This window comes from Hemicordylus capensis, chromosome 2, assembly GCF_027244095.1.
Source record: "Hemicordylus capensis ecotype Gifberg chromosome 2, rHemCap1.1.pri, whole genome shotgun sequence".
Taxonomy (NCBI): domain Eukaryota; kingdom Metazoa; phylum Chordata; class Lepidosauria; order Squamata; family Cordylidae; genus Hemicordylus; species Hemicordylus capensis.
Window position 1 is genome coordinate 84,902,847 of NC_069658.1, and position 24,968 is coordinate 84,927,814.

The 24,968-nt window shown below is 45.2% G+C and overlaps 1 protein-coding gene and 1 long non-coding RNA gene across 4 annotated transcripts in view; one reads left to right on the plus strand and one right to left on the minus strand.

Moving 5' to 3' along the window:
• Positions 1 to 634: 634 nt before the first annotated feature.
• LOC128343337 (uncharacterized) lies at positions 635 to 12,712 on the minus strand. 2 transcript variants are annotated; one of them, XR_008315482.1, is made up of 3 exons: positions 11,000 to 11,196; positions 8,248 to 8,391; positions 635 to 3,530 (listed from the first exon to the last, which is right to left on the minus strand). It is a non-coding gene; the product is annotated as an uncharacterized LOC128343337 (long non-coding RNA). The 2 variants fall into 2 exon arrangements; XR_008315483.1 differs by lacking the exon at positions 635 to 3,530 and adding an exon at positions 6,976 to 7,514 and having other exon boundaries at positions 7,568 to 8,391; positions 11,000 to 12,712.
• Positions 2,730 to 24,968, plus strand: part of LMNB1 (lamin B1) — a 53,735-nt gene continuing 31,496 nt past the window's right edge. The window contains exons 1-2 of one of the 2 annotated variants that reach the window (XM_053292231.1): positions 11,641 to 11,943; positions 12,281 to 12,782. In XM_053292231.1, the coding sequence (XP_053148206.1) occupies positions 12,418 to 12,782 (365 nt within the window). In that variant the 5' untranslated portion in view covers positions 11,641 to 11,943; positions 12,281 to 12,417. Of the gene's footprint in view, positions 2,761 to 11,640; positions 11,944 to 12,280; positions 12,783 to 24,968 lie in introns of those variants that run through there. The other variant, XM_053292232.1, reaches the window with a different exon arrangement.

Sequence of the window (24,968 nt, forward strand, 5' to 3'; positions counted from 1 at the left end):
CACCATCATTTTATTTTATTTTTTAAAGTACAGAGGTCAGGTCTACCAATTGATGTGAATGGGACAGCTGCAGTGGTAAGAATAGACTTCACAACTGGAGTAACCAAGGTCAGGTCTACTAACTGACTTGAGTAGGCTGATGGTACCTCCATAGGACTGAATGGCTAGGTCCACCCATTGTTTTGGGCAGGCATGCAACCTGCATCACCTGCTCATTAGACCTGGCCACTGGAGCAAAAGAGGCCAGGTCTACCCAGGGGCTGCTGTATGCAGCAGGTAGCTCTGACCACTAGTGCAAAGGTGGCCAGGTCTGCCTGCCAGCTTGCTTTCTTAACTGGTAACTCTGGTCTCTGGGAACTGATAGACCTGGCTGTTGGCTCAAGGGGAGCCAGGTCTGCCAGGCAGCTTACATGTTGAGGCAGGCAAATACAAGACAGACTGTCTTTGCTTAAGCACATTCCTCTTTTTCATGGAAATGAGGATGTGCCCAGTGGAAATGAGGACATACTGTAGCCCTATCTATTTGGCTAGCTGAGGAGTACAAAATCTCCAACTTAAAGAATACATCACTATGTAAGTTCATGGTCACTAGGGTATTCCGCTGAAATTAAGAACTTGAGAGAAAATCTTTCTATGAAAATACTTGTTTATTAATATCATTTCTAGTACAGCTTATACCGAACATAAACCATAGACAAAGCATAAGACATCAAAAAAGAACTTATTACAGAAGGCTTTATATGAAAGAATGTCAGAGTGGCCTTAATTAAAAAATCTTACCACTGCTGTACTCACAAACTGCCCAGAGACAGTTTGAGATATTAGGAGACAACCTGATTCTCCATTTGGGTTTATGCTTTTTAGTTCTAAAATTATTCATGAGCAAGCAGGAAATCATAACAAGAGGAATACATCAGCAATCTGGTCCTCTCTTAACAGAAAAATCTTATTTACAACTTTCTTTGATCTATTGTTACTCCCACTCATATATAATTAATCCCTTTTATGTGGTTATACATTCCTTCACTAATACTTATATCTGAGGAACAGAGAACTAGATAGTCACTATATTAAAAAAAATACAAGCAATATAGAAAGACACAAGCATGAAATTTCAGGTGAAAAGGTAACAGGTAAGAAAATAATTTTCTAGGCCAGAGTTGAATCAAATGACCAAATGCAAATAAGGGGTGATTTCATTCTAATATATCTGACAGACCCACAGCCATTGAAGGGTCCACCTGGCCAACTTCTGAAGTCCCTGGATTATCTGGTGCTGCCCACCACTGTCCAATGGGCCCTGGTTTACTGGGTGATGGGGCAGTGCTGGCAGTGGATGCTCCACTCAGCAGTGGCCACAGTCTATCACTAAGAAGAGTGTTCTCAGTTGCCCATCATCATCTGGTAAGCTGTGGCAGCATATGCTTCTCCTTCAGCACTGTCACCCACAGCTAGAGTGGCAGCACTCAGATAGGAACATCCACATGCTCCCCCTTTAGCTTTCCTGTGTTGTCATTGCTTTGGCACTGAAGAAAGAACCCAGTTAGCTTTCCTACTTATTGAGCTGGGTACCATTGAGAAGGGCAGTGTGAATCTGCATACGCCTTCTCCATGTTGGGCAGGGGGGCCCAACACAGGGCTTTTCCCCAGGATGCTGGAACCTGGAGCAGACCCTGAGGATTTATACTTCAGTGAAAAAATTGAGTTATATTTTGGGCAATCTCTTTTCATTGCACTTTCTGGACATGTACCTACAGTAAGCACTGCACTGTTGACTAACACAAGTGCAGTGTATTCTGCTAGCTGAGTGATAGAGAAAATTAGTGATTGGGAGGTGTTACATTAGTATTCCCCGTTTCAGAAATATTGAACTTGAGGTGGAAATGTTAGAAACGTTTGGGTGGGTGGATTCCTTACGTAAGGGAACTGAAACCAGCAAAAAACCATCTACATGTGGGGGCACAGAGCTAACATTTACTCAACACTGAATACTGCACATAATTATTATTTTAGCTGATGAAGGCTATGCACACTGACTTTTACTGTAGTACCAGCTGTTATATAAAGTGTAATAGTGTAATAGTAATTCTGTGGACAATTTTATGTTGTGGCAGGTGCTGGAAACAACGCATATTGTTTGTACACACAAACAATACAACACAAACAGGTACACACATATTGCTTGTCTGATTGCTGTCATTTTTATGTTATCTACTGGTTGCAAAAGATTGGGAAAAACAGTGAGGAAGAACAACTATCCATATTGCTAAAGACGTTAACTATGTAAAAAGTGGATTCTTATTTAACATATGTAAAAGTATTAATAAGACGTGTACAAATGTAGATCAAAACACCAGTTGCTGTGTTTTCTTTTTCCCATGTTATGAGCCCAGTTTCTTTTTGCCTTTGCTTTGTATATAAAAGACTTATCAATGATTTTTCAAGGCAGGTTCAAGTTGTCAACCTTGCCCCTGTCCCTATACTTCAGTTGAGTTCTTGGGCCCCCTTTTTTCTTAACCTTTTCAAAGGAGTGCATGTATCTTTATTCAACATTCATTTAGTGCCTTTAAAAAAGCACGATTATATTTTCAAAGGTTGTAAAACTGCTCTTAGATTAGGGGGGTGGAAGAGAGGTATTATTGTGACATCACAATCACCAGCCAATCAACACTGTGCACAGCTAGCTTCTACTGTGAGCCAGTAGTTCTGGTTTTCCTGAGCTCACCCTGGAGAGGAATAGACACATCTGATAATAATATGGTAAGTGTACTTCCAGACTAAAGCCATCTAATGGTGCAATGGGGAAGTAATTTGCCTAGGGAGCAAGAGGTTGCTGGTTTGAACCCCCACTGGTATGTTTCCTACCTTAGAGAGCAGCAGAAAGATAGGAAAATGCTGAAAGGCATCCTCTCATACTGCACAGGAGATGGCAATGGTAAACCCCTCCTGTATTCTACCAGAGAAAACCAGATGGCTCTGTGTTCACCAGGAGTTGACACCGGCTCTGTGGTCACCAGGAGTTGACACCGACTTGACGGCACACTTTACCTTTACTTCCAGACCTCAGTGACAATAGTTTAAATGTATGTTTACATGCACTCATACTGTATAATGTTCAAAACATATAAAGATGAAATCTGATAGACAGGTTAGTTGTGTGTCTAACTTAAATGTCACTAATTTAAATGGGAGTTAGTCGTAGGCTAACATTCTCTGCGTAAATGCCCCTGTGATAAAGTCTTGTCCTTTCTGATGCAGGTAACCCATAGTTTATGATTCTTCCCATTGGGAAAGTCTTTCCTTGAAGAATGTGGGTTGCCTTTTCTGTAAGTCAACTCAAGTGAGAGTTCAGTTTAAGGCACTTTCCTTGTAAGCATCCTGCAGTGTTATCCCGCCTCTTCTTGTGGCGCACACTGGTGTAGACTGTGTTTGTTCAAGACCCAAGAACTCTTTCCTCCAGGATATTAGATTGCAAAAGCTTTGCTACTTTATATATTACAGAGAAGCAAGAGAGAGGCCTTTGCTGGTTTCTGTGGAACACGTTAGTAGTTATCATTGATTGAATGATTGATTGATTGGATTTCTATACTGCCCTTCCAAAAATAGCTCAGGGCGGTTTACATTAAAACAAAACAAAACAATTAAAATCAAAAACTGTAAAAACAACATAAAACCATTATTAAAACAATTAAAATAGTTCTTAAAACCCTGGAAAACCAGGCCAAATCTTAACCGTTTTAAAACAGTTAAAAAAGGGCTTCCAGGCCCTGGAAGGCCAGGCCGAACAGATAGGTCTTAAGGGCTCTCCTGAAGGCCAATAATGAGCTCAGATTAGGGATTTCTGCCAGGAGTGCATTCCACAGCTCAGGAGCAGCTACAGAGAAGGCCCACCTCTGAGTCACCACCAGACCTGTTGGTGGTAACTGAAGACGGACCTCCTCAGATGACCTTAACGTGCAGTGGTGATCATTCAGAAGGAGGCGCTCTCTAAGATAACTCGGACCTAAGCCATTGAGGGCTTTAAAGGTAATAACCAGCACTTTGTATTTTGCCCAGAAATGAATCGACAGCCAGTACAACTGTTTCAAAACAGGCATAATATGGTCTCTCCGGGTTGCCCCAGAGACCAATCTGGCTGCCGCATTTTGAACTAACTGGTTTCCAAACTACATACAAAGGCAGCCCCACGTAGAACACACAGTAGCCAGGACCTAGAGGGCCTGGCGGCAGGAAGTGAAGGTGATCTTTGCTTTCAGAAGGAGCCAGGAGAGAAATGAGAGAAGATGAGGAACAAGCTTCATGAGTACCAGCCATGAAGACTGGCTGCCTCATGGCCAACAGCCAGCTTGTCTCATGGAAGGACATCTGCAGATCCTTGAGAGACAGGATTGCAGGAAACTTGAATTATCTCCTGGAGTTTGGGGTGAGTTCAAGGAAAAAGGAAGCCAAGGAGTTTGGCTTCAGGGAAAGGTTTAGCCAGGGAACCGTGTGTTAGGTAGCCTCCATTAGATTTATTTTGATTTTGTGCTTTTGCAAATCCCTACAATTGGTCTATAGCAGGCATCCCCAAACTGCGGCCCTCCAGATGTTGCTGAACTACAACTTCCAGCATACCCAGCCGCAAAAAATTGTGTCTAGGCATGCTGGGAGTTGTAGTTCAGCAACATCTGGAGGGCCGCAGTTTGAGGATGCCTGGTCTATAGTGTTTTTATCTGTAATGTAACTAAGAGGAACTGAACCTGAGCCCTTTTATCCAACCAGGGCTCTATAGAAGTCTCTGTACCCTGTAAAGGTGCTTTTAAAGGTTCCTTGCAACCAGTGGCAGAGCCTGACTGACTGTGTGTGGTGGCGGCGGCGGCAGCCTTGCTCCCTGCATCTGACGTCAGATGTGGGGAGCGTGGCCTGGCACTTGAGAGCGAGTCAGGCCGGTGCAGGGCTGGCCGTTTAACTCCCCCTTCGGGAGCTAGACTCGAGCTGGCACTGCGTTCGTGGAGTGGTGCAGAGTGGCTCTTCCCTGCAGGTAAGAGCCATTCCGGGCCACGCCACGAATGCAGTGCCAGCCATTTAACTATCTAGCTCAGTATTGTCTTCACAGACTGGCAGTGGCTTTTTCAAGGTTGCAGGCAGGAATCTCTCTCAGCCCTATCTTGGAGAAGCCAGGGAGGGGACTTGGAACCTTCTGCTCTTCCCAGAGCAGCTCCATCCCCTGAGGGGGATATCTTACAGTGCTTATACCTCCAATTCATATGCAACCAGGGTGGACCATGTTTAGCTAAGGGGACAAGTCATGCTTGCTACCACAAGACCAGCTCTCCTCTCCCTGACCAGCTCTCCTCTCCCCGGGGAAACATCATTTTCTTATTCAGGGGCATTCACATTTTTCCAGGGGTGGGCAATGCCAGCAATCCTATACCCCACTGAATTCAATGGGATCTGGCTCAATGGGGGGGAGCAACTGCCCTCTCTTGCCTCCCCCTGGAAGACCATGTTGTTATCCTTTTTGCTATGTAAACTGCTTTGAGAGCCTTTTGTTGTTGTTGAAAAGCAGTATATAAATAAAACCAAAACGTCAATTTCAGGGGTGTAGCTAGGGGAGAGGGGGCCCATGTTTGCTGGCAGCCTTTTGGAGTGAGGGAGATAATGAAGAAAATAGGGAGGGGTGGAGCTGGGCGGCCCTCCGGAGCTAAGGGGTCTAGGTTCTTTGAACCCTTCTGCTCAATTATAGCTATACAGGGGCGTAATCAGGGTGGGGCAGGCAGGGCACGTGCCCTGGGCACCAGGGGCCTGCTGTACACCCGGCCACACACACCACACTTGCGCAGGCACAAGGGGCGGGGGCTGTAGATGGCGGGCGCTCCTATTTGCCGGCGCGCCCCGCGCAGAGAGAGCTCCCTTGGCAAGCAGTGCTTCCGCTTCCTTCTCCCCCATTTGCAATGCTGCTCCTCTCCTTGAACCCTCCCACCATGCCGCTGCAGGCTGCTCTGAGTGCCTCGGCTGGTCTGTACTCTGCCTGCCTGACTCAGTCCCTTGCAGCTGCTCACCACGCCCAACTGGCATGCAGGTTGCCTGTTCTTTGAGTGCTGTAGCTGCTGCCGCCGCTGAAGTACCATTCGTGCCGGCTGCATTACACAGACTGACTCCAGTAAGTAAACTCCTAAAATCATGATGTCTCAGTCAGTGTGTCCTGCTGCGCGCGCCCTAACCTGCTGCCTTGCCTTGCCGCCCGCTTCTGTTCTGGTCCTGGATAAAGATTTTCCTCCTCCCGCTCCCCAAAAGGATCAAATGTGTTATGGGCAAAGATTATAGATGAAAGGGAGCGGGGGGGGCATTGGGAGAACAAGCGTGGGACAGAGAGCGCGAGAGACCTGCTGCCGGGGGGGGGGGGGGCGGGCAACATCAGCTTGCTTTGTAAATTGTAGCCTGAGCTTTCCTCCCTTTCCCCAGAGTGACTGGTTTGCTGATCAGAAATTCCCCCAGTGCTAGAGGCTTGCGGGGAGCGCACCTGGACTTGGTTTTTTAAAAAGTTGTTGTTCTATGGCAAGGACAAGCAGCTGCTCCCTACTGCTTCCCAAACTCAGCAGGGGAATCCCTTCACCACTCCCCCCTTTTAAAAACGTTGTCCACATTAAATCCTTGCAAGCCCTCATAGTTCCTAAAGTGAGGGCTCTCCAGTTAGCTATAGATTAAATGCTTATACCGCTTATTTGCATTTTAAAAACCACTCCAAAACCTGACCACTCCCAATATCTAATCCCCATTCTCTTTCGCGGTTTCCCTTGCTGCAGATCTGATGCCTTTTGAGGCGGAGGCATCTCAGAGTTGCCTTTCACCTAAATAAAATCGGTGCTTTGCTTTATTCTTGATTCTCTGTTTTTTGGTTGGCTTTCATAATTTTTGAAAGAAGGGTGATTCAAGGAGTCTGGGAGCTTGTAAACCGCTTCCAAGGAAGGATGGAGTTGCTGGCAAAACAAGATGTGTGTGTGAACGCCTATCGGATGTCTTCCTCGATTTTGCTCTCCCTGTTGATGTCTGTGTGACTGTCTGTGCGCCTAGGGTGGGGAGAGAAGTGGCGGCAGCCACTGCCTCCTGAGAGGGCTCAGCCGGACGCAGAGAAACCCTGAGCTTCTGCTGCAGCCTGGTGAGCCCCAGCAGACAGCAGCCGGGGCGCAGGGGAGGGAAGGAAAGGCGAGGAAGCTGCAACTGGCAGAAAGAGGGGTGAGGGAGGAGGAGGGGGCATTTCTGGCTCCTCGTGGGGGAGGGGGAGTGAGCCGAGGGGCGAGCCGTGGGGCGAGTCATGAAGGGAACAGGACCAGTTTTCCTCAACCTTGCAAATTTAGTGCTGAGTTGAGCTTGCCGTTCGGCTCTTAAACAAAAGCACTGAAACTTTGCAACAGGAAAAAAGGGTGGAGAATGAAGTGGATTATGCTTTCCTATAACTCTTCTAGCTTGCAACCCTAGCGTCCCCTAGGCAGGGAGGACAGGCAAACTTGACTCTCTCTCTGTGTGCAGTTGAACTACAACTCCCATCATCCCCTGGGTGGGGGTGATGGGAGTTGTAGTTCAACACCTGCAAATACTGTCTGTCACTGATAACAAGAGGGTGGGGAAAAGAGAAAGGACACTCATATACTTGTGAAGGGAGAAGAAAATATATCTGCAGCTAACCAGTACCACTTACATGAAGTAAGAGTATAAACATCAATAGTCTTCTGTCTCATGGTATAGATAAAACAGGGGATCATTAAGATCTAGCCTAGGGCATACTAGAAACTGGGGCTATGAGAATGCATACAAAAATCAAAATAACAGAAATCAGGCACATTTGGTCACAATTTTGGACAAAAGGTCACATGGAGGAGGGTATCAGGTCCCTACCCCTACAGCTTTGTAGTGTATACAGTCAAATGTGCTTTCTGATGATAAGACACGTGAAACTGCCACAACTGACTATGAAACTTAAACCTACTTAAAGACAGCTTATAGTATTCTTTCCCTTTAAAACTACTAGAAGTCAGACAAGGTTCCCTGATCTTAGGTTTTGTAGTTGCCACTGAAGCTAGGGGCAGGGAAGGGAGAGAGAATTGCAGTCTCTCTCTCAGACTGTAATCCTGTACATTCTTACCTGAAAGCAAGTCCCATTGAGCTCAGTGGACTTACATATGTATGTATTTTATTATATTTGTACACCGCCCCAAACTTCCATCTCTTGTAAACAAGCATTGGATTAAGCTTCACTTCTACACTCACTTTGCTGAAGCCTTTTAGCTGAAATGCTCTTGCAGTTTGAATGCCCCTGTTGGTGCCTGTTCAGCATAAGATTCAGAGCAGAGGGGGAGAGCAATTTTCTTCCCATTTCTGTGATATGGATTGTTCATCCTTTTTAGGGTCATCCTTTTTTAAAAAGAGCAAAAAAAAAAAATATTAAATTGTCTGATCCCTCACAAAAGCCTTGGTCTTTACTACATAATTAGGTAACAATTTGCAGAATCCTGCCAAGACCTGTACCTGCTGGACCCCATTTACCCCTTTTGGAGCAGTTTGTGACTAACCCAGAGAGTCAGCAATGAAAAGTGGCAGAAAATAATTTCATATGCATGTGTAGTCAGGTTTTCTAGGTACACACAAACAAGAGACATTGTCAAAACTATTGATGAGAAGAGCATTTGCTTCACACATGCATTTTTTCACACAACGCGTGACCCACTTGTGGAACTCTCTGCCACAGGATGTGGTGACAGCCAACAACCTGGATGGCTTTAAGAGGGGTTTGGATGACTTCATGGAGGAGAGGTCTATCAATGGCTACTAGTCAGAGCGCTGTGGGCCACCTCCAGCCTCAAAGGTAGGATGCCTCTGAGTACCAGTTGCAGGGGAGTAATGGCAGGAGAGAGGGCACGCCCTCAACTCCTGTCTGTGGCTTCCAGCGGCATCTGGTAGGCCACTGTGTGAAACAGGATGCTGGACTAGATGGGCCTTGGGCCTGATCCAGCGGGCTGTTCTTATGTTCAAGTCCTTTATCTGTACCTCCATCGTTTCTAAACCTGAAATTGGTTTGAATTAGCTTTGTGTGAGAAGTTATACACAGTGAACAAGCTCAGGTTGCTTTGCTAGAGTTCAGGACTGGTTGTGGGGGGTAAAGAAAGAGGGTGCTCTAGAAATATAGAATGTGGCTGGTTGATTTGGGGATTGTTAGTGCCTTTGAAATTGTGTTAAGAAGAGCCTCTGAAATAAGGAGTGGTGGGAAAACACAAGGAGGTTGTGTTTATATAGATTATACCATTCTTGCATGTGTGTGTCTGAGGTAGAGATCATGTATGAATATGAACATACACATATCAGAAATATTAACCCATCCTTTTTAAAAATATAAGACTTTATCTGTAACAATGATTTCTTTTACCATACCTGCAATCAATAGGGCTGCCACCTGTTTCCTAAGAGAGATTATGTGTCTTTAGCAACCACATGACAGGTGAAAATTCAATAGATGCAGATTTCTTGAAACTATACCTTCGTGCTAGGAAAAGCCATACCTATTGAATTTCTGCCTCTCGTGTTCAAGCTATAAGAAACTCAGCAAAACACACACACATTCTCAAACCACCCCCAATACCCCAAGATAGTGTTATTTCCTACATGCTAATTGGCCCTTTGACATCTTCCTTGTGAATTCTGTGCAAAGTGTACAGGGTACTGCAGCACTATTCTCTGGGCTGAGGCCATATAATACAACCCCTTCGCTGAAGCTAAGCAGGTCCAGTTGTAGTCAGTGCCTGGATGGGTAACCACTTGGGAACCCCATACAGTGTTCCCTGTAACAGGGATTCCCAGATGTTGTTGACTACAACTCCCATAATCCCCAACAAAAGCCATCACAGCTGGGGAATATGGGAGTTAAAGTCAACAACATCTGGGAATCCCTGTTAGAGGGAACACTGGCCCCATGTATAGTTGGAATTCCATGATGGAAGAAAGGCGGGATATAAATGTAATGCATAAATGCCTCTCCATAATATGCTTATGAGATGGGCCATTGATATCAGATTCCATATAGTATAGGGCTCATCGGCTTTTAATAGTTGGCTACAAAGCAGTATTTTGGCAGCTACAGTGCTATAGTATTTGGAGATATTGCAGCTGAAAACATTCTTCTTCCTACAGTTATAGAATTAGGTAACCCTGTTAATGTTCACATTTTGCAAATGAGGGAATGAGGCTGAGAGAGTTATCTGAAAGATGGGTGTCAGATGTTTGGATGGTGTGGGGGGGGAGGGGCACAATTTCAGTGCTTGCCCTGGGCACTATTTTTCCCTAGATACGCCACTGGTAGCTATACCCCTGATCAATTTGTCCTCAGAATATATACACACACGATTGCATTGTTTTCATTTACTCCAATGCATGAGATCATCCAACTAATATTGTATAATTCTCTGAACCTTTTCTGATAACCATTCTTCCTGACTTTATTTTATCTGCAAACTACTTCATATTACTAACACACGTTAAAACAGAAGTGGAGGCTAGAATCCTATGCATGTTTCCTTATGAATAAACTCCATTGAATTCAGTAGGACTTCTGAGTAAACATGGTTAGTTAGGATTGCACTCTCAATGGGAATTCACTTCTGAGTTAAACTTGGCTAGAACTGCAATGTTACTTTAAAGATAATGTTACTGAACATAGTGGGATCTTTTTCGGAGTAAGCATGCGGGACTGGAAAGCACGTGAGCCTGTGTGGTGATTTGTTGCTTTTTATCTTCACTAGGATAATAAAGTGTTCGGCAGCTGGCCGATTCTTTCCCATGTGCTTTCTTGTGCGAGTTTGAACTTACGGCGATGGGCTGTGTACGCGGTAGTGTTTCGAGTCTGTGCATGGCCATCGTAGATATTCCTGACACCATTTTTAACTCCGAAGGTATATGACAAATGTGAGTGTTGTGGAAGTACCGAAGTAGCAATGTGTAATATTTGGCTTTCAAGGCCAACAAAACTTACCCCAATCAAGCTGCATCGTGTTTATACGCTGGGCAACCAACCAGCACCCTGTCGCTGAGACTTTTCCCTATGGTTCTCACTTAAGATGGTTCTCACATGGAGCCCCTGGTGGCGCAGTGGTAAAACTGCCGCCCTGTAACCAGAAGGTTACAAGTTCGATCCTGACCAGGGGCTCAAGGTTGACTCAGCCTTCCATCCTTCCGAGGTCGGTAAAATGAGTACCCAGAATGTTGGGGGCAGTATGCTAAATCATTGTAAACCGCTTAGAGAGCTCCGGCTATAGAGCGGTATATAAATGTAAGTGCTATTGCTATTGCTATTGCTATTAAGCAGTCACACGGTATTCAAACACAGAGCGAGAGACAGATTTCGTGCAGGACGTTCACTTTTTAAAATAACGGCAAGAAGTAGTTTAACTCCACCACCTAGGCGGGAAAGGAAACGGAGGGAGGGGGGAATCAGCAGCGCCTTCTGCTGTTCTAGGGCGGGCGGGGTCAAGGAGCAGCCCCTTCCTCCTTTTGTATCAGCTCTGAGAGGGGAAGCCCAAGGCGGCGCGAGGAGCGGCGGAAGGGAGCAAAGAAGAGCGACGCCCGGGCTAAGAAAGCGCACGCGGGCGGAGGGGGTGGGCACTGGGCAGCTTACACAGAGAGAGCGAAGGGGGAAGCGCGCCCCCGGGAACGCGCGCCACCACCTCGCTGACAGTTGCTGGCGGCGGGTTTTGAATTTAGAGTCTAGACCTCCATAAACAGCAAAGCTCGGCACACTTCATCCTCCCATTGGTTAAGCTCGGGTCACGTGTGAAAGGCGTCTGTGGGCGGGAGGGAGGAACGCTTGGTTCTGAGCGCGCGACGGCCATATTGGTTCTGCTGTGTGCCCGCCTGTTTTGTGTTTCATTCTACCCGGGGAGGAGCGGCTGGAGGCGGCGTACGCGTTCGGGCGGGAAGGTTTGCTCCTTGCAGCAACATAGCAGCGGGCGCTTGTGCGGGCTCTTTTCATTGCTGCTTTTCCCCTCTCGCACTTGCCGGCTTTTTTGTCCGTTTGGACCCGTTTTGCTGTCCATCTATTCATCACTTGCAGAAGCTCCTTAGTCCTTTCCTTTCCGCCTACTCTTTCTCTCTGCGATCCTGAGTTCATTCATTCATTCGCACTCTCGGCCCGCTTTCTCTTTGCACTTCAAACTTTCCCCTACCTTCTTCTGTCGCTCCTGGGAGGGGGTTGTTCTTTTAGCACTTTCAACTTGCCTCTGCGGCACCTTTTTAATCCTCTTCGCCCCCATTTTAGGTACTTCCAGGGACCCCTGCCTTCCCTTTCTCCTGCCCCCAACTCTCGTGGCCGGGCTCACTGACCGCCACCCCACTTTTCCCGCCCTGCACACGGCTGGGTCTCTTCCCCTCGTTTCCCCGCGCATTGTTCGCGCCATGGCGGCTGCGGTGGCGGCCTCCACGCCGGTGGGGCAGCGGACCCGGAGCAGCGCGGCCAGCACTCCTCTGAGCCCGACGCGCATCACCCGCATGCAAGAGAAGGAGGACCTGCGGGAGCTCAATGACCGCCTGGCCGTCTACATCGACAAAGTGCGGAGCCTGGAGATCGAGAACAGCGCGCTGCATTTCCAGGTCACCGAGCGCGAAGAGGTGCGTGGCCGGGAGCTCACCGGCCTCAAGGCGCTCTATGAGGCCGAGCTGGCCGATGCCCGGCGCACCTTGGACGACACGGCCCGGGAGAGGGCCAAGCTGCAGATCGAGCTGGGCAAGATACGCAACGAGCATGACCAGCTGCTGGGCAGGTCAGTGGCCACCCGCCATCTCGGGTTCTAGGCTGGGATGCATAACGGGCTCGTCAGGCCGCGGGGGGGGGAGGTCCCGTGGGAGGTGGACACGTGTGACTTCCCTGAGAAGTTCCCCAGCTCCTTAGTTTGGACACGTGACAGATCGCTGGTAGAGGGGAGGGTGAATTTTGCAGTAGGGCGAGTCGGGTGAAGTCCTGGTCTTACGAGCTTCCCTGATGTCGCCAGATCGCCCACTCGATTTCACTATAGAATAGCTACTACCTTAGCCACACCCCTGCCGTCCATCGCCCGAGGCTTAATGCTGCCACACCCTTCTCCTGTTACCTCGTCTCGGTGCACTTTTTGCCACCGGTCCCGATGTCCGCCTTATTTGTGCATACAAAATCGATGTTTAATATGGGTGAAAGTGCAGCTGTGCTGCTTGTAGAAATCCTGGGTATGCACTCTAATAAAGCAAAATGATTATTTCTTCCCCAAGCCCAGGGAGAGATGCACTTAAATACTGGAACCACTGTCTTTTGCACCTGTTCCTGTTAGGGTGTCTGAAACTAATGTGGCATTTAGTCCTTGCCGAAAGTTGAAGTTTAGCATTCCACTTTAAAAGAAGTGTGTAGAACAACGGATAGCGCCTACTGTCAGTTCTATCCTTTGGGTTTTCTTTTACTTGTATCTTGTCCTGCATGCATACTCATATAACTAAACAATATAGCTGCAATAACTCAGGAGCTATGGCCAGTTTTGATTCTCCACAACAAGGAAAATACATGGTATAACAGACCCAAACATACTTTTTTGCTCCATTAAGACAATGAGAAGCGGACGTGTTTTGAAAGCGTGTTATTGTCTCCTCCCCTTCCCTTCCATTCATTTTCTCTGGCAGTGAGTACGTTACTCTGACTCCAGCTGTTGCCATGTGCTAGTGAGTTCTTGTTTGAATGAATGAGAAGAGATTGCCTGCCCCTTCTGCTAGTAGCTCTGGTGGTTTTGGGTTCCCCTCCCACCCACCCGCTTCTCTTGACAAATTTCCGGTCTTTCTGGGAGGAGAACTGTACAGTCTGGATGGATGATTTTCTCAAATGATCATGATTCAGGGTGGTTTTTTGTATTCACATATGATTTAAGTTGTGGTTTCTCTCACTTCTTGGTCCAATAATAGTGACAGATTTACATAAATACCTACAGCTACTAATAAGCATATATAATGCATCTGATTTTTTAAATAGTGGGCTGAAACATGAAACCTAGTACTTCTTGAAGCTAAAACAGAAGAGGAAATTCTTCTGTATGTTTGAATTAATATATGTATAAAAATAACTTCTAGTCAACTTCAGCCTCTGGGTGCTAATTAAATTCTTGAATTCATTCTTCATGTTCTCATAAGAAATGATCTTACTGTATGAAGTATTGTTAAACTTGCGTGATGCTTTTCCAGTGTAAGCTTTGCTATAATAAAGTTGGTCCTTTGGTTGGTCTTTTTGGACCTCTTGACAGCTTTCAATACTATTGACCATAGTATCCTTCTGGAGCATCTGAGGGGTAGGGGTGTGCATGGAACTGGATGGTTTGGTTCAAGTTAGGACCGGGCCAGTTCAGTCAGGCACCCCCTCAACAACAACCCCCAGTTTGGTCTGGGGTGGGGTGTTTCATTATTATTATAAATTAAATTATATGCCAGGCCATGCAGAGTGGTCACCATGCTGAGGAGGTAAGGCTGGAAACCGGTTGAGCAGCTGATTTCTGAAGTAAGGAAGGTTGGTGGCGAGGGGGAACCTCTGCAGAAACCCCCGCCGCCATCTCTGACAACTTCCCCTGAAGGGGTAGGTTTTTTTAAAAAAACAAAACAAAAAACCCAGCCACAACCTTGTGGACACCCAGGGTCAGACCGAACGGGGTGATTCGGTTTGACCCTGAACATTTGAACCTTTTTGCACACCCTTAGTTGGGGAGTAAAAGATGCTGCTTTGCAGTGTTTCCACTCCTACCTCTCAGGCAGATTCCAGTTGGTGTCCCTTGGAGACTGTTTTTCAAAATATGAACTTTCCTATGGTTATTCCTCAGGGCTCCATATTGTCTCTGAAGTTTAACATCTACATGAAACTGCTGGGAGAGATCAGGAGGTTTGATACAGGGTGTTATAGATTTGGGTGTCATCAGCATACTGATATCTCTGACAGCTTTTAAAAAGTCATTAAAGATTTGCCTTTTCACCCAAGCTTTTTAATTTAATTGTGTTTTTAAATTGTTTTAAGGTTTTTACTTTTGTGTTTTGGCTTGTTTTTATGTTGTTGTAAGCCACCCAGCGACAGAAAGACAAAAGTTTCTAAAGTAAAACAAACAAGCACATGTCAGATGTTTTTGGAGGATAGTATTGTAGAGTTTGTCCTGTTGTTCCTCCCCCCCCGCCCCCAACCCAAGTTGGTTAAGAGTATCATTGCATTCTTAATGCTTCAGGATATTGATTATATTTCTAGTTCTGTTTACCCTCGCTTCATTAGAACATGCATGTACTTGTACTGGGAGCATTGGATTCTTGAACCTCTAGGGCATGAGTAGGTGAATATTTGCATGGATACTGTCAAGGCTGCGCTATGGTTCTGTGTCTTGCCGTTTTCTGCTGCTTTGGCTTTTTGTAATGGGCATCCAAGTTTGATTCGGTCCACGATCAAACCAAGCCTCATTCGGGTGGACGAGTTTGGCATCGAAAGGGTGGGGGAGGTGGCAAGAGAAAGAGTTAAAGTGCTTACTGGCGTGGTGCGATTCTGGCCTCTGCACAGGGGGATTGCCATGCGATTGGGCTGCACCAGGGGGGTGAGCGGCCACGAAACGAACCACCTCTGGTTCAGTTTGTGATTGAGCTGCTGAACCAGCCCAGTTTGGCATCGAACTCATCAAAACGGGCGCTATTATATGGAGTCCCTCAGGGGTCCATTCTGTCACCAATGTTTTTTAACATCTACATTGAAACATCTGAGTGAGGATATCAGGAGTTTTGGTGTATGTTGTTATCAGCATCCTAATTACACACTTATTATTTATTATTATTATTATTATTATTATTAATTTCCCTTGTAATTGCTATCTGGAAAAGGCATTCAATCCCGAAATGCCTGCCTACAGGCAGTAATGGGCTGGGTGTGGTATGATAAACTGAAACTGAATCCAAACAAGACAGAGGTCCTCATTGTGTGGTACTGGAACTTGAGGTATAAGATAGATCTTCCTGTTCTGGATAGTGTTACACTCCCCCAGAAAGAACATGTATGCAGTTCGGGCGTGCTCTAGCACCTGGACTCATCCTCTTATGTTAGGTGGAGGGTATGGCTAAGTGTTATTTTTATCGACTTATGCTGATTCAAGAGCTCTGTCCATTGAAAAGAACAACCTTAAAACAATAGCGCACCAACTAGTAACTTCCAGGTTTGACTACTTCAACGCACTCTATGTAGAGCTGCCTTCATATGTAGTGTGGGAACTTAAATTAATGTAGGGCAACCTGGAGAGGCCATGTTATGCCTCTACTTAAATAGTAGCACTGGCTGCTGTTATTTTCTGGGGGAAATGCTGATTATTACCTTTAAACCCTTGAACAGCTTGGGTCCAGGTTAGCTTAGAGTGCTGCCTTCTTCATGATCCCCACACATTAAGTTTATCTGGAGAGGTCCACCTCCAGCTGCCACTGATTTGTCTGGTTGTGGCTCAGGATCAGGCCTTCTCTGCAATTGATCCTAGGCTATGAAATGCACTCCCTGCAGAAATTAGCCGCCTTCACTGTTTTGGTCTGGCCTTCCAGGGTTTTACAATTGTATTAAATTGTTTTAAAGCATTTTTGTGTTTGATTGTTTTGTTGTTTTTAATTAAGCGTGTCTGCTGTGAACCACCTAGCGCTGACAGATGGGGAGGTATACAAATATAACAAATAAATAAAAATAATACTTGGAAGCAGTGGACCCTCTAATTTTTTTCATTTGTATGCAGAATGAGTTTTGTTCTGGACAGTAGTATCAAGACTGTGTGCGCACATGCATTCAGAGTGGGACCTTTCTGATTCAACCTGAGTGGGATCTAAAATTAACTGAGTGGACATTTAAAAATTTGTGAGCATGTGCACACCTTAGAGGGAACACTGCTTGGAAGCATGAGCAGCTGAGTTGAGTGTGGCTTACTCTGAATACTGTAAGCATGAATAGGATTGCCGCGTTAGGGTTTAAAGTTTTCTTCATTTGTCACCTGTACCAGGAGATCTGGAATGGAGACTTTCTGTGGAAACATCTCCAAAACTGGAAATTTTCCTCAGAAAATCCTCTCATGCTTCATTTTTCTAGTGGAAGACTTTTAATTTCTAAGGCATCTTGATCACGTGCAGCAGTGCAAGTTCCAGATTACTGCTGCTGCACTGTTTGAGATTAGGAAGGGCTGGCTTTCACCAGTTTTCCCTTCTTTCAAGTCCGCTGTGCATCACCAGCTATGTCTCTGAGGGTCATTTCTTTCAGAGGAAAAGGAAGAGTGGCAAAACCACTCTAGCAACCATGCAGTGGTTGCCTGAAGCTTGCACTGCTGCATGTGCACAGTATTTGTCGGGTTGTCCAGCATTGATACATAAAATACATGTAGTCACCATAAAGGTAAAGTTGTGCCATCGAGTCAGTGTCGACTCCTGGCAACCACAGAGCCCTCTAGTTTTCTTTGGTAGAATATAAGAGGGGTTTACCATTGCCATCTCCCATGCAGTATGAGATTATGCCTTTCAGTATCTTCTTGTATGGCTGCTGCCCGATATAGGTGTTTCCCATAGTCTGGGAAACATACCAGCGGGGATTCCAACCAGCAACCTCTTGCTCCCTAGGCAAGTTTTTCCCTCGCTGCGCCAATGGATGCTAATGCAATATTAAGCAAGTTCAGAGTTGTAAAGGATGTTTTTCAGGTGGTTATATCTAGGAAATGTTTGAGAGGGTGCATATGCTTGACTGATATATTGAGTATTCTAATAATCTTTCCACATAAATCTTTGAATTTGTTTCAGTATAACAAAGCGCATTAATTGTCTGTCTTGATCCCCCCCCAATAAAATATTTTCCCCAACTACTTGTCTATTTGAAAAATGTTTTGAGATACAGTATGGAATTAATATGGTGGAGATTTTTTTTTCCTGTGTAAATAGGTAAAATAACATGCCAAATCAGATAATAACCTATTTAGGGCATCAGAAACATTTGTATAGTAACTTATTTTTGAGGGGGGAAATTCAAACTTTATGCAAATGAGGGGGAGATTTGCATGAGATAATTTTGCAGGAAATTTTTCAGTTCAAAAAATTTCCAGGAAACGCACATCTCGGCCTATTCTCTTTAGATCTTGGAACAATTGTTCAGGCTGTTTGTTTCTTTAACAATCCCCCCATTTTTTTTCTGTTTGAATTTCCTTTCATACATTTATCACCTAAGACAGGGATGACCAACATCATCAAGGGCAGATATTCTTCAGACAAAAATCTGAGAACCAGAAATATTTTGTTTTGTTCCTGCAGATGATCAGGTTTCTAAGTTAGTGCCATCTAGTAGAAAGAAGTTCAGTTATCGAGTAATTCACTCAGAAATGTTAAATACAGTCAGTATGTTAAATACAAAATCTAAAAAGAGAGAACATAACATTTGTATGGATCTTATAACTGAATCCCCCCCTCCCAAGTGAAATAATTGGAAAACTAGCCGACCCCACACAGAGCATCTGTGCACTCTTTGGAGCCAACGGTTCCCCTTTCCCCCACCTTCTGCTCCAGTCTCTCCTGTCCTCCCCGCAACCTTCTGCCCAGGTCTGCATCACTAACACGCTTTCCTTCCCCGCTGGCTGGGCGCAGTGTAGCTCCGGTGCCCGCCTGGGCTCCTTTCGGGCACGGCTCCACTGCCCACCTCCTCTCACCTCTGCCGCCCTCTGCCTCTTCCTGGTGGCCCAGCAGCCGCCTTCCCACAGCTGGCCTGGACCCGCCACCACTTCCTCACCGCGGCTGGTTGGGCTCCTCTTGGGCATGGCTCTGCTGCCCGCCTCCTCTCAGCCCCTCCGGGCCTCCGCCGCCCTCCTCTTCCTAGCGGCCCAGCTGCCACCTCACTACAGCCAGCCCAAACCTGCCAGCGCCGCTTCCTCATTGTGGCCGGGCTGGGCCCAACCACCTCTCCTCACCATCACCCACTTCTGGGCCCCCCCACTTTCTTTCCACCCCTCCCAGCGACCGGGCCTGGGCCTGCCTCCGCTGCTGCATTCAAACATCCCCATGTGTCCCCACATGCCCACTCATTTCCGATCGGTTTAGTGAAATAATTATATAGATGTGTTGCACTGCCTGAATAAAACTGGGTAGAATCATCAGGGGGTCAAATTGCTTCAGGGTTGTACCAGGCCTGTTGCCTGCATTAGATCTCCAAAATAATAATAATAATAATAATAATAATAATAATAATAATAATTATTATTATTATTATTATTATTATTATTATTATTATTATTATTATTGTGGTATAAGGAAAACCCTGCATTATGCTATGCTTGTTGCACATTTTTCTTGATTCCCTTCCTTGAATCACTACCTGAATTTTGTATGTAGTAAATTAAAACTAAAAGCTTTGTTGCCATCTTATTCAAGCGTCTACTTTATTCATTGTGCTACCTCAGCAACATTTGTGATTTTGAGTGGGCAGGCTTTAAACCTTGGGAAAGCTTGCTTCTGAACATTAGTAATAGCCGCAAATAATACCCTTTGGTTTTTTGAGCCAAGGTGTTTGAATATAAATATCTGTGTTTGGGAGGAAGAATAACCTGCCTGCTTGCTGCAGCTTTAGGGTTTTGTACTGGTAAAAGGAACGGAAGGTGATAGACGCTAGGCAGTCTTGTAGATTCAGGTATGTGCCTCTTTGATTCTGACATATAAAACAGACAAGTTCCGTATCAGGTGATAGATGATAGTGACATAAAATTATATTTGAATATTGAGTCAAGCAATTTCTAAAATGACAGTGCTGGAGTAAAGTTGGTTTGTATGTGTGGGGAGGAAAATAGGTCAAACAGCAAATGCTGAATGTTTAGTTTTTAAAAAAACCACAGCAGGGGCAGGAGCTATGGTTTTTGGCCTGATTAAGAAATGTGCTTATTGTTTGATTCTTAGCCTTAAATTTGGGACCACCTTCATGCACATTTGAGTTCATATCTTCTTGTTTTTCACCTGCATGTTCCTGTGGCTCTTGTAGGGCTTCTCATATGTGGGCCGAACTGTAAAATAGTGCTTCTAGGGAATGTTATCCACTTTCCTTTTTTTTCTGGCACAACACACTGTTAACGCCCTTTCACAGACATATATATGTTATCATGTCTGTATTTGTGCTTTGACTAGAGTTGGGAGAATAGACTGAAAACTAATCCTGCGAGCGTGTGCTTAACAAAGGATCACCACTGGACATATGCAAATACAACAGATTTGGAGACAAGGCTTTTGAAATACAGTTCATATAACAGAAGCACTGTGCAAACTACAGTATTTAGCTGTCTTGGTAGCTCAAGGAGTACAAAGAGTTCCTTGAGACTATGTGGGCAAGAAGAGGAATGGGGAGGCAAAAAAGTAGATAAGATAATTTTGTTACCTTTCCTCAGTCTGCTGTCTTGTGTGCAACATGGAGTACCTCCCATCCACGGGGAGGAGAACAAACTAGAGTCCCTCATTAGGTTAGGGCAGGGGTTCCCAACCTGTGGTACTCCAGATACTGCTGAATTACAAGACCTATCCTCCTCAGCTACAATTTATTGTGACTAGATGGGACTTGTAGTTGAGCAACATCTGGAGTACCACAGGTTGGGACTCCCTGGGTCAGGGGGTGGTTCTGTGGAGGCCTACAGCAAGCAAGGAGAGTACCAAGGTGCTTATTGTAGTCAAATGCACAAAGGTTACCTTGTGGCCAACCCAATTTGGGAAGCACTCTGCCTCAAAGATTTCTGTCTGGAGGTTCTGCTCAGGAATCTCTCTAGCTTTCCACTCAAGCAGTCAAAGCACAGAAATAAATCGTGTGTGAGCCCAACACAGAGTATTCCACAGACTCAGGTTGCTGACAGCAACCAGAGCCATACGGCAGCTGTCCCACTAGATGCACTCAATGCTTTGCATATATGGACACCATGATCCAATGCTCTGAGCTGGGGCTCAGTAGATTTCAGCCTTTTTTTAAAAAAGGAAGAAAATTGCAAATGCAGGCATTCATTTGGGTGGATCCTCTGGAGAAGTGACTTGGCAACTCGCACTGCCAGTTTCCCACAGTGGCAGCATGCTTTGTTACCTCTCCAGAGTGATCAAACGAGTTGTGTCCTGCGAGAGAGCACACATTGCTGGTCAGCACCTTTTATAGGATACATGAACTCCTCAGAGGGCGGAAACCTTTAAGGGGTTTGAAACCCCTCAAAGGCAGGAAAATTTAGTTTTAAAAGCCTGCTAGGGTGATGGGAGAGGGATTTAATGAGGGCATGGGTGGGTGTCATTGAGATGATGGGCAGAACAAACTGCTCTGTTGTCCATAGTCTGCTTGCTTATTTGGAGTTCCTGTCCTTGATTGCATTCTGGGGTGTCTAAATTAGCCCACCATGGCCTCATATGCTGTTTGCACATTAACATTTTTTTTTGTCCATTAGAACTTGCTAATCGTGCTTCCTCAGGGACACACATGACAGAAGAAAAACCTGCTTTCTTGTGGGCTTTCTACTTGTTTAGTTTCTGTACAACTGGGCCATTTCAAAATCACATCTTTTTAAAGCATCATGTGTCTGCCTAGTTTTGGGGTACAACTTATGGTGACCCATGTATTCCCAATACAGACAAAAGGAAAGGAAGTGGAAACAGGCTGTCCAACAGCAGCAGCCATTCCTGGCCCACATGCCACCCAGCCCACCTTTACAATTCAAGTGATGCTGCTGTATCCTGGAGTCCCAAGTCACCCACACATGCACTGTACACTGCATTTCCTCCTACATATTTCCCTACAGAGGTGCCCCTTGTCCCAACCCCACCCCACCTATGCCTGGACAGAGAAGGAAGGCGAGTGTGCAGAAAGCAGCATGTGGGTTGGCTGGAAACTCCTCGAGGCAGCAGAGTTGTGAGTTGGGGTTGCCATTCCCATGGCAAGTGTCATAAAGTTAAAATGCAGTCGCAAAGATGAAATACACTGTCAATTTACTAACTTTCTGTACTAACTGTTTCATTGTAAAACAAATGTTATGAAGTTGAGAGCTGTCTTCAGGTGAAGTATTGCCCACAGGCTCTTGCTTGCTTCCACAAAAATATGGCTTGCAACTTGTTAGAAGAAATTTGGTGAATGGGTAACAGATAATCAAAGTATATGTGTGTACTCTGAAGGGAGTTTTGTGCAGATTCTTGAAAGACTGTGCATCTATACCATTTCCTGCAATAGAGTTTTTCCAGCTCTTGAAAGCATGGTGAACAATGAGTGGCATATTCAAAACTGCCTGTTGCTGGAAAACGAACCACATAATTTTGTGTGAAATATCCTATCCTTATGCCTAATTCCTCACCTAAAGGGGCTTTAGGTTGAACATGAGTAGCAAGAACCAGAACACCATACCTGGCTGCAAGCCTAGTAGGGTGTGGCCTTGTCACGTTCCATTTAATAGGAATTATCTCTCTTTAAGGAATTGAGATATTTTTAAGCGAAGTTCGAAGTCAAAGATTTTGTAGTACAGATTGAATTGGGGTCTATCTGGATTTAGTCATCTTTACTCCTGTTAGGCATGGAAATATGCATGTTCATATTACAGCTCTAATACTTTACTGCAGGCCTTCACAACATAAGGCCCGGAGGCCAGATTCGGCCCCCAGGGACTATTTTACTAGCCCCAGCAACACAGGAGCTGGAAACTGCCTTATAGCGCCATCCTGTGCATGCTTTCTCAGAAATATGCTCCATGGTGTGCCCAGTGAGGCTTACTCCCATGTAAGCATGCCTAGGATTGCAGCCTGAAACTAGCAACAACAATTTAGGGAGAGGAGAGGACTTGGCATTTGTTTGGGGCTGGCATGCACTCCAGCGGCCCCACTGATTGAGCAGAGACAAGACCTTTTCTCTGGCCACTATCCTTGCTTGAAACTATGGGTCCATTGACAGGGAGAATAGATCCACAAGTAACTAATAATGTTTTTAATTTTAATGTAATAATGTGCTAAATATTGACTTCGGCCCCTGTACACCAAGTTGTGGATGGTTCCAGCCCTCCAGGGCATTTGAGTTGTGCAGCCCTGCTTTACTGTTTCATGTTGGGTTTTCTTAATGGACAGATAAAATGCATGAATATTGTTTCTTCATCTTTTCTAGTATGTTTTGACACATCCCTTAAGCATTTGACATTGCTAAATAATGTGGTGGCCAAGAAGGTTAAGGCCAGTATTGCAGAGTCAGCTAGCTTTGATGAGGTAATTCTGTTTCATTTCTTGTTGCATAAATGCACAAATCTGGATTAAACTTTCTGCTGATGTAACTATTAATAAAAACCAAACCAAAAAGGTAACTTCCTTGGAAGAAACTGAGTGTATGTAGCAGGAAGTGTGATAGATCTTATCCGTCAGTTTTACAATGCTTACTGTGCATTTATAATACTCTGGGAAAGGCAAAACTAGAAGCCTATTGCTTCTGACTGCCACTTTATTCCTCATGTAACTGTATTACAGTGACTGGTCAAAATAAACTAAAAAAGGCTAGAAGAGGAACAGTCAAGTGAAGTTGCTTAGTTTAATACCAAATGCTGTTTAGCAAATGTTCAAATCAAACACTTAGAAACTTTGTTTATGAACAAGTATCCATTACTTGAAACTGAAGAGGTATCTCTTGCAAAACTATTTTGTTAAGCATGGCACCCTTTAAGGATTCTTTTAGAAAACCAGGCTACACATTAATAAACGGGAACATGTTCAAACTTTTTTCTGTGTAGCAGTTTGAACACGTATACTTCCCAACATTACACTTCATCTAAAACAAATTATAACAGTATATACCCTTCTAAGCAAAGTCTGCTGTGTATAGCAGCAATCCTGCATATGTTTGTGTGCCTGAAAGGTCTGCTATGGCAATTCAGTCTAGTCTACATTTAGGAATAAGCATGTTGAGCATTGTAGCTAGAGAAACTTCATGAAACAAAACGCGTAGCTGAAGATATTAAAAGTTATATCCATTAATTAGTGTTTGTTTTCCAAGTACTACATTTCCAGAGGAATAAAATTGTGTTTATATGGATCTTTTTGTCACTAGCTTACAATGCCAAGAACACTTAAGGTTTATCGTAAAGAAACCACATTTTTCTTAAATTCCTACACTTCTAAAAATTTTTACAAATAGCATTGCAAATACATGTTCATGAGCCTGTTATAAAGACAATAACTTGATTCAGCAAGTATTAGTTGTGATTCATCTGGTGCATAGGGCACCTGTTCAGAAGAATCATAGGGCAAGCAAAGTTGAAACAGCTGTCAGAGATTTGCATTGGTATGTTGTGGAAGACCTAAATTGGAGAGAGTTTACTTAATAAGATTTAAGGGAATACTCTCTTGTTCAGATACAACACAATCTCCTGACCTGTATGTGTATTCTTCTGCTCATGGCAAAAACAGTTGCATAATTTATTTTCAGACTGTGCATTTGGGTAGTTGTATCCTTGAATTAATGTGTATTTGCACTATAACAGGGTACTGTGCTTCTATTTCATTTAGGGATGTGCACGGAACCGCGGAGCTGCGGTCCGGCACTGGGGTGGGGGGTTCCAAATAACGGCGGGGGGGGCTTTACTCACCCTCCCAAGAACGGCGCCGTATTTATGTGAGTAAGCGGGCGGCATGCCTCCCTGCCGCCCGCTTCATTCCCCCTCTCGCGTTCCCTCCGTTCAAATTCTGAATCGGGCGGCAGGGTATCTCCCAGCCCCTGCTGCCCTCTTTAATGCCCCCGCTCGGCTGGCGGCCGCCCCATTCAAGCCTTCAAGACCCCTGCTCAGGCCAGGCCAGGCCGGCCCTTCCCTTCCCTTCCCTTCCCTTCGCAAGGGGGACGAGCGGCAGAGCTCCCTGCCTTCCCCCTTGCCGGCTGCGCTGCAAATGGCTTCTTTTTCGCGCATGCGCGCAAAAGGCTTCTTAGAAGCCATTTGCAGCGCAGCCGGCAA